This window comes from Solanum dulcamara, chromosome 7 (assembly GCF_947179165.1).
Source record: "Solanum dulcamara chromosome 7, daSolDulc1.2, whole genome shotgun sequence".
Taxonomy (NCBI): domain Eukaryota; kingdom Viridiplantae; phylum Streptophyta; class Magnoliopsida; order Solanales; family Solanaceae; genus Solanum; species Solanum dulcamara.
The window spans coordinates 18483535-18493172 of record NC_077243.1 but is presented as its reverse complement, the minus strand read 5'-3'; the positions used below and the strand labels follow the sequence as shown (position 1 = coordinate 18493172).

The following is a 9638-nucleotide window of genomic DNA, read 5'->3' as shown; positions in this document are numbered from 1 at the left end:
AATTTTTATAGATGGATTATATTCTATACTTTTGCTTATTATTAACTGAAAGAAGCTATTCAATTCATTAGGTGGCAATATAAAATAATAATATTACTATGTGAAAAATGATATAGTTAGGGGTCGTTTGGGAGTTGGTCAAGAGAAATATCATACATGTATTAGATCATATATATAAATATATATAAAAGTAATACTATGTTTGCTAGTTGATCAGAATTATATATAAAATTAATATGGTATTTAATTTTGCAATTTAGAAACCTATATAACTAAAATATGTATAAGTTAGGAGAGATTATATATGTAAAATGAAGATTAAAAGATGGAATAACTAATATTTGCATTAAATAATGCATAAATTTTCTTATAGCTAATTCATATATTAATATCTGCACTACTCTAGCACTTACCAAACAATCTAGAGGTTGTTTGGTATTAAGTTAGAGTTATCAAAGTATTAGTAATGTAGAAATTAATTATGAGTGAATCAATGTATTATTTTATGGATGTATTAGTTATTTATGTGTGACATATTAGTTATTCCACATCTTATATATGTCGCATATGTATAGATTTTCTCAAAATTTATATATATATTAATTATGCAATTTTTTAAATTATTAACTAGATATTGTAATAATTTTATATATAAATAACTTATTTCTTATTTATTCACCAAAGGTTATATAAGGTATACGAAAACTAATAATTCTTTTTTATCCAACTTTCAATCGACCCCTTAGTTTTTAAGTTGGAAAACATGAAGGGGGTGTAGATTGGATAAATGTGTAGGCTAGTCGTTCCACTTGGCAAGATAGGCTCCAGTCAGTCTCTCCTACTCCATGTTTCATACAACATTCTTAATCATAATTAATTCTGGAAAGTTATGGATCATGCAAAAAGGCATGTCATTTAATTTTTGCTTAGAATAGTAGTAATATTAATAACTTGTTGTTGGCATCCTCCTCATATTTCTACAAGCAGAAACAAACCCATAAAACAAAAATGTGGCTTTTCAAGAGAAAAGGGCCATCTGGGTTTTCGTCTTCTTCCACCGCTGAGGAAGTTACTCATGGAATTGATGGCTCTGGTCTTACCGCCATTGTTACAGGTTCCACTCGATCTCCTTTTCACATAATTCAAAATTACTATATATATATATAGAGAGAGAATTGTTCAATTGGGTATCGATTAGTATTTAATTATTGTTGGTGGTGACATGCAATGGGTGTATCTATTCCTCTTTTTCCTTAAAACAATAAAAGGTGGCGTGTTTATCGAGTAAGCTAGGTATGAACAGCAGCAGAGTCAGGATTTTCATAGAAGGGTTTTAAAATATGAAAAATAAAAACACAGAAATCGAAGGGTTATATAGATATATATAACTAATAATTTAACAAATATAAACGGTCTAATTTTCCACCTAAGTGGGTTCGGATGAACTCCTAGAGTCTCACTAGCTCTGCCCCTGGGTATGAACCAAGCAATTTCACGTAGAAAATCTGTGGCTGCTTTGCTTGCATATGATTTTTGTCCTAATCAATGGAAGAAATTGGCCCTACCTAGACATGCCTAGAGAGAGCCTAAAGAAAAATTGATTGCTCGACAGTATTCAATTTCACTAGGTAGAGTGTGGGTGTGGGTGTGCCCTAGCCATCAACGATAGGAGACTTAAGTTCAATTTCCAATGGAGACAAAAACCGCTAATTGATTTACTCATATTTGACTAAGTCTCGGTGGGCAGAGTTACTCCCAGGCACTACATATAAAAAAAAAGTATGAAGAGAGGGGGTGGTAATCCTTTTCAACCTCATGTATTTACGGAGCTATCGGAATTATATGAAAAATCCATTCAAAACTACTATGTACAGCTTCAATTTGGAATCTTAGTAGTTATTTTATGGGTTTCGATAGTCTTCAATTTGTAACAGGGAGACAGAATTGGTAATTCAATTTCATTCAGAATCTCCTGATGAACACTGAAAAATAATGAAATATTGAATTCCTTGATGTAGTTATCAGGCAATTTACTGCCAAAGACCTGGTTACCAATGCTTATTTGGCCCAGCTAATGCAAAATCCGATCAATGCATAGATTGGACTATTGAAGAGGCCGGATATAATCATATGCAATTGAAGCTATTGGTATATTATACTATAAAGACATTCTCAGTCTCCTTGTAGATCACTTGTTGAGAAAAAAAAAAAATCCTGTATTGGTTAATTGATCCTTGATATACATTCTTAAGTTAACTCTTCTTCATTTTCCGTACTATGGCTGCTTGTGGTTTATGGTAAACAGCTGGATTGACACTACTACTGTAAGTACGTGTATATAATTGAGTTTATACTTGAAATCTCTTAGGTAAAGTGTGTGCATTATCTTTATTTAGAGGCATGAAATGTTAAGCATCTAGCAGTATTTGGTTTGCTCATGAACATCTATTTGCAGGGGCATCAAGTGGTATTGGTTCTGAAACTAGCCGTGTTCTTGCTTTGCGTGGAGTTCATGTCATCATGGCTGTCCGGAATATGACTGCTGGAAAAGATGTTAAAGATGCAATAGTTAAGGAAATCCCTGCTGCTAAAGTTGATACCATGGAGTTAGATCTTAGTTCATTGGCATCAGTGAAGAAATTTGCTTCCGATTTTAAATCATCAGGTCGCTCATTGAACCTTTTAATGTAAGTGATGAATTAGAGTTGTAATCGCATACCTGAAGACTGTATTTTTACTCCCTATGTCTCTTTCAAATAGCTTTGATCTTCTGCATGAATCTCTTCCCTCTTCATATATATCCAAGCACGTCTATTAATATCATCTTTTTCTTTGAAAGTAATAATGCAGGAATCATGGCAACTCCCTTTATGCTCTCAAAAGACAACATAGAGCTGCAATTTGCCACAAATCATCTAGGTAAGAACTGTTTGTTAATGTATGTTTCTGCGCAGAATATAATGTTGATTTTTGCAGTAGAAGAGAGCCTGAAATAGTTCCATCATCTTTTTTATGAGAAAATAGCCAAATGCCCCTCAACCTATTACCAGATTTCCAACTATACACTTCAACTTCATGGGATCCTATCACCCCAGGACTGTTTAGAATTGAAATTATTAACTCCCTGAGTGCTTCCGTGGAAAACTGAGCGTATTTCATTCTATTTGAGAGAGTGAGCACCAAAAACAAATAGTCAAACTTTATGTTACCAATTTCAAAAAATAAATAGTCAAACTTTATTTTTAATATTTCTTTTCAGAAATACTTGTATGTTTAATTATTTTTTTCTTATTTGTTTTTTTTCTTCTTCCTTACAACATAGACTAAGTTTCATACTTCTTTGTATATTGAATCCCGTTAATAAAATTGCTTGCCATATGTATAAAAGGGACATTTATGTGGTGTGCTCATACGACCACCACTCACCACCCATAAATCACAGCCATCACCACCATGGAATTTCAGTATTCCTCTTGATTCTTTAATTTGTGCATGGAATTAGAAAATTTTGAAAATGAATTCTTTATTGATGTTATAGGAGTTGTCAATCATCACTTTACATGCCAACCCACAAGGCCGATTGGGTTGGAAAGATCTTATCTTGATTTTTTGGTGCCTCAATTTGGCGATTTATTCCATAACCAGAAAGAATTTTGGGTTTTCGACGAAACCCAAATGTGATTTTGAGAATGAAATAGAAAGATCAATGTCTGCTTTAGATAGTATTATCCATTGTTATGTATACATTGCCTCGATTTGAGCAACTTGACAAATACATCCACAAAAATGATCCGAGTACCAATCAAATGATGGATGAAACAGATAAAACTCAAAATTTTCGCCAGCCTTTTTCTCTTCATAACTGTCGTTGCTACCATCGTTGATGATAATGTGAAACACACCATCGGCTTCTTCTAAACTCAGATTTTCTGATATGTCATAATGTCAAAGGTTTAGGACTTGATAGTGTTGGTGATAGGAAGTGGGTGGTGCTGGGTTGATTGGTGGAGTTTTGGTGTTTGTAGTAAAGGGAAAAACTGGTGAAAGACTTTTGGTGTTTGAAGGAAAGGTGAAAATATAGGACGAAAAGGGTAAAGAAAAATACATTTTCAAAAAAATCCACGTGTCAAATGCGTGAGTTTCACCGGTCAACATAGATGTGGTTGTGGCTTTTTATAGGGTGTAGTAATTTCAGTTTTAAATAGTTCAGGGGTGATAGGACCCCCGTGAAATTGAATTGTGTAGTTAGGAATCTGGTAATTGGTTGGGTGGGCATTTGGCTATTTTCTCTCTTTTTTTTCTTTTTTTTTATTCAAGCAACAGTTCATTTTATAAAGCATGTAATCCAAATTTATTGCTCTTCCTAATTTTACTGAAATGAAGATTCAGTTCTCGATTAAAGGAGACCAATAGTTGATTTTCCATACTCTTTTCCTCTTAAGCTTCAATTATAAAATGCACATGTAAAAGACCATCTGAGACCTGGTTAGAGGACAATTCATGTCCCCTTTGTCCATACTTTGTCATCCTTACTCTTCATTAATACAGCGCACACTTGACAAATCTAATAAGACTGGTAGGAAGTTGTAGATAGATGATAGGTGGGCAATATTTTCAAAAGTAAACTTTCAAGAGGGACATTCATACTTCCTGTTAATATATCTTATTCAATTCTTCTTCTTTCTTGTGTTCGCAGGTCATTTTCTTTTGACAAATTTGTTGTTGGAGAAGATGAAGGAGACAGCACGTAAAACAAAGAGAGAAGGACGGATTGTGAATGTTTCATCAGAGGCTCATCGATTTGCATATAGAGAAGGAATTCGGTTTGACAAAATTAATGACCCCAAAAGGTAATCTTGTTAGATTTTGGTGCCGAACTAAATTTTCTTGATTGTAAGAGAAACCTTGCTCAAATCCATCACTTGCTCGATGACTTCAGTGATCAGCCTGGAATTTTCGGAATTACTGTCTAATAATTCCATGAGAGTATATAATATACTCCCTTCAATCACTTTTACTTGTTCACTTCGTACTTTGTACGCCCCTTAAGAGTTACTGTCTAATAGTTCCATGAGAGTGTGTAATATACTCCCTTCATTCACTTTTACTTGTCCACTTTGGACTTTGTACGCCCTTTGAGAAACAATGATTAATATGAGTATTTTACCACAATATCCAATTGATGTATAGTCTTAGGTCTTGGAAAATGATTTGGGGAATTAACATTTTAATGTTAAAGGGTAAAACACAAAAAAATAATTGTCTTTTCTTGATATGTTAAAAATGACAAGTAAAAGTGAAAATCTATTTTTGGAATACCGTACAAGTAAAAGTGAACAGAGGGAGTATTGAATATAGATTTCCAGTGTTATCATAAACCAAAGATGAGTGCTTGCAATTCATTACAAGTTCTTGGTTGACAACCTCTCTTGTTAATTATGGTGTCCTAAATTCTCGACCAACACCTCAGATTTCTATCACGATATGTTAATATTTATTGTTGGAGACTACTGGGTGATACTCTATCTGTATTTAAACATCAATATGAATCATCTTAGATTATCCCTAATTTGCGATCACATCATTTAACTGATCACTTGTCTTATTGGTTTCCTTAAAGCTTGATAATTATTCCTTACTACTCTTGAACTAATTAAAGATGACAAGCTTTTTGTGCTCAAGATTGACGATTCATTGCTGTCTTTTCACTTCAAGCTGTATAACTGATACCTATCCATGATAAAAGGAGTTTTGCCCCCTGGACAACTGATTTTTCAGTGTCTATGTTGTTTGTTATTTTATGTGCAGCTACAACAGCTACGGTGCATATGGCCAATCAAAGCTGGCCAACATACTGCATGCGAATGAGCTTACAAGACGCTTAAAGGTGGATTCTCGAAAAAAAGAATCTTACATACTGATTTTCATTCTGATGCCGTAGTGGTTCTTGTGTAGTCATGATATGTCTCCATTCCTTGAAGCAAACACATATATTTCTTGGGTGTATATTTGGATATTCCTTTTTGCACATTCAGAAGTTCTTGGTTTGCAGTCTCTGACTTCTGTAGCTCTATCACAGCTTTGGACGAGTGTACCATGCCATTCAATTGAACTCTAAATTTTTAGTGATATTTATTTCAAACAGGAAGATGGAGTCGAAATAACTGCAAATTCACTTCATCCTGGAACTATCACAACCAATCTTTTCCGTTATATGGGTATTTTTAATGGTTAGTAAGATTCTCTTTTCTTCCTTTTTCTATTTAGTAGCTGGTGTTTGGTTAATTTGAATGGTATGTACAGTAAATTCGCTACTTTATGTCTAGAAGAAAGCCTCTAGTGCTCTCACTAATACTAATTCATGGCATAATGAGCAAAAGGCATTTCCTTTGTAGATTTGTTTCCTTTTTCTCTTTAGTTTCTCTTTGTTTTATTTTTACCTCGGTGGGTGGGAGAGGGAGGGAGATCGTTAAGAGCTTGACCACTAATTTGGAGGAGGAGAGGGGGTTGGAATTGAACCCTCGCACTAACTCTAATGGTCATTATTGAGACAACCAGGCTGTCCCCTTACTGACTTTGCATAGCTTTGTGACATACACATCTCCATGACGTTTAACTTCAGACAGTCTTTACATAAAGGAGAAAATAGCAAAAATGGCCCCTTATGTTTTGGGGCAGGTTCAAAGTGGTCGGTTAAATATACTCCCAAGCAGCTTTGGTCTATCCGTCAAATATTTAAGTAACTCTGACTGTTAGATTTAATGGGAACCGTGAAAAGAAAAGATTTAACCAGAAACACCAAGTCTTGTCAAATCCCAGAAACAACACCCTCAAAAACTAGAGCAAACACCAGAAATAGAAAAAAGAAGAAGCAGAAACTGCACCAGGAAAATCGGCACCAAACTTCTGAAATAGACCAAAAATAGGAGAAACTACAAAAATGGCACTTCCAAATTTGAGTTCATGGTAATCGTTTCTTCTTTTTTTTCACAGTTAAATTTAATGAACAGATTTTGTTAAATATTTGACGTATACCAAAAGTGCTCACTTTTGATAGACTTAAACGACATACACTGCCTAGGAGTACATTTAAGGTACCATTACATTGGACCCGCCCCAAAACATAAGAGGACTATCATTTTCTCTTATATAGAGTTCTAAGCCCACAAGTCGTCGTAGAATATTTGCGTGTAATGTTTGTTTTGCATATCCAAGAGAAGCGAACATGAAATATTCCTTTCTGCTCATTACAGGTTTCGTAGGCAGTCTTGGGAAACTTCTGCTTAAAAATGTTCAACAGGTATGTTCTGCATCAAAGCATTTAAATTTTTGCAGTATTCACAGATTCTTTTGCAATAATGAGGAGAGAATTTTGACATCTTCCAGAGCAAGAGTTTGGCTCGATAATAATCGGCATACACATTACCAGTTCTTGCTATCAGGAGGTTTTACTTAGGATTAATAATGATCTTCTTGTGAATCAGTTGCTGAAAAATCATTTTTCTAGGAACATAATTTGTATTTCCTTAGGCATTCAGATAAAATTCCCTGCTACATTCACAGAAAATGGAACCTGATTAAGAAGTTTCCACAAGGTAAGTCGATAAACAAAGCAGAGGATGATTTGCCAATGCAGAATAACTTGTCGACACACATGACCTTTGCTCAGACGAAGAAAAATACTTTTCACTGAAATAGAAACAACCATGATGCCATGGAAAATAATGAGTACTTTAACTTTCCCATTTCCTCTTCTTTAGGGAGCATCAACCACCTGTTATCTTGCATTGAATACACAAGTGAAGGGGGTGAGTGGTGAATATTTTTCGGACAACAATTTGGCGAAGACGACAGCGATTGCTAAAGATATGGATTTAGCTAAGAGGCTCTGGGATTTTAGTATGGATCTGGTGAAGTAAGATGCTGTACCAGGAAAATAGAAAAGTAACTCTGTATCTGGTTGTAATTTGTAATTTGTGATATTGCATAAAGAGTTGAGAGATGAATAAAGTGACCTGTTGTTAATATTATCAAATGTTCAGTTTGATTTTTTCCTGTTAAACAAAAGTGACATATACCTATAACCACTTGCTACTTGTTTATTGTCACCACCTAAATAATTTGGGACAGAATTTAGACAGAATTTAATCACGTATAGTCAATACTCAAAATGACTACTATACACTTAAAAAGAATAACACTTTTTTAATTTGCCATCTTACTAAAACACTGCTCATACTCTATTTTTCTTCACAAACTATTTTATTATATATAGTCTTCACAACTCTCTAAATATTTTTTCTTTTCTCTGTGAATTGGATGATTGTAACAATAAAATTATGTGCTCCTTTTATAGGAGAAAATTGTTCCTATGATGTCATTAGTGACATCACGAAAGACACCAAAAATTCAACATTTAATGCAAATTTTCTTTTGACAATTTACTTGCAACTATTGTTGACAAAAATACATGGGATGGACCCCACAAATTTCATCTTCTCAGAGAGAGCTCATGCCAACAAGTTCTTTGCACACTTCGAACTTGTCCCTTGTTATCACTTTGGTCAGCATATTTGCAAGATTCTCATTTGTCGAGATCTTTTCAACCTGCATAGATTCATTTTGTATCTTTTCTCGAATCCAGTGATATCTCACGTCTATGTGCTTCGTCCTTACATGGTACATAGAGTTCTTGCTTAAGTCTGTTGCACTTTGACTTTCACAATAAACGACAAACTCCTTTTCATGCAAGCCAAGCTCTTGAAGGAATTGCTTGAACCATATCATCTCCTTGTCAGTTTCAGTAACCGCAATAAACTCAGCTTCAATTGTAGACAGTGCAACACACTTCTGCAACTTTGATTGCCATGATATAGCTCCTCTTGAAGAAGTAAATAAATATCCAGTAGTGGATTTTCTGTTATCAAAGACACCTACCATATCAGCATCTATATAGATCTTCAAGATTTGATTTGATCCTCCAAAACACAAACATTTATCTAGCCTCCTCTCAGATACTTAAGTATACACTTTACAACTTCCCAATGCTGTTTTTCTAGATTGTCGAGAAACCTGCTGACGACACTAACTGCGTGAAAAACATCAGGTCTAGTGCATACCATTGCATACATTAGACCTTTGACGATGGAGGAATATGAAATTTTGACCATGCTCTCTTTTTCCTAGCTGTAGGACACATTTTCTTGCTTAACTTCATATAACCAGCAGGAGGTGTAGTAACAGACTTAACATTCTTCATGTTGAAGCACTCCAGTACACGTTCAATATACTTCTCTTGTGACAAATAAATCTTCCTTTAACCTCTGAGATGAGTAATCCTCATGCCCAAAATTTATTTGGCATGACCCAAGTCTTTCATGGCAAAAGATTTACACAACTCTTTCTTTAACTCGTCAATCTTGAAAATATATTTGCCCACAATTAACATATCATCCACATATAGTAAGAGGATGCTAAAATCATTGTCAGAAAATCTTTGTACAAACACACAGTGATCTGAGGAAGTCTTCTTGTAGCCTTGCTCTCCATAACAGATTCAAACTTTTTGTACCACTGTCTAAGAGCTTGCTTTAGCCCATAGAGACTCTTTTTGAGTTTGTACAAAAAAAATTCTTTAC

General features: G+C 34.4%; 1 protein-coding gene across 1 annotated transcript; it reads left to right on the top strand.

Moving 5' to 3' along the window:
- The first annotated feature begins 816 nt into the window (after nt 1–816).
- LOC129895858 (short-chain dehydrogenase TIC 32, chloroplastic-like) lies at nt 817–8047 on the top strand. Its single transcript, XM_055971631.1, has 8 exons — nt 817–1114; nt 2456–2687; nt 2840–2919; nt 4697–4850; nt 5809–5887; nt 6146–6230; nt 7254–7300; nt 7761–8047. The coding sequence occupies exons 1-8, from the start codon at nt 1009–1011 to the stop codon at nt 7917–7919; spliced, it is 942 nt and encodes a 313-aa protein (XP_055827606.1). The 5' UTR covers nt 817–1008; the 3' UTR covers nt 7920–8047.
- Nucleotides 8048–9638: the final 1591 nt, after the last annotated feature.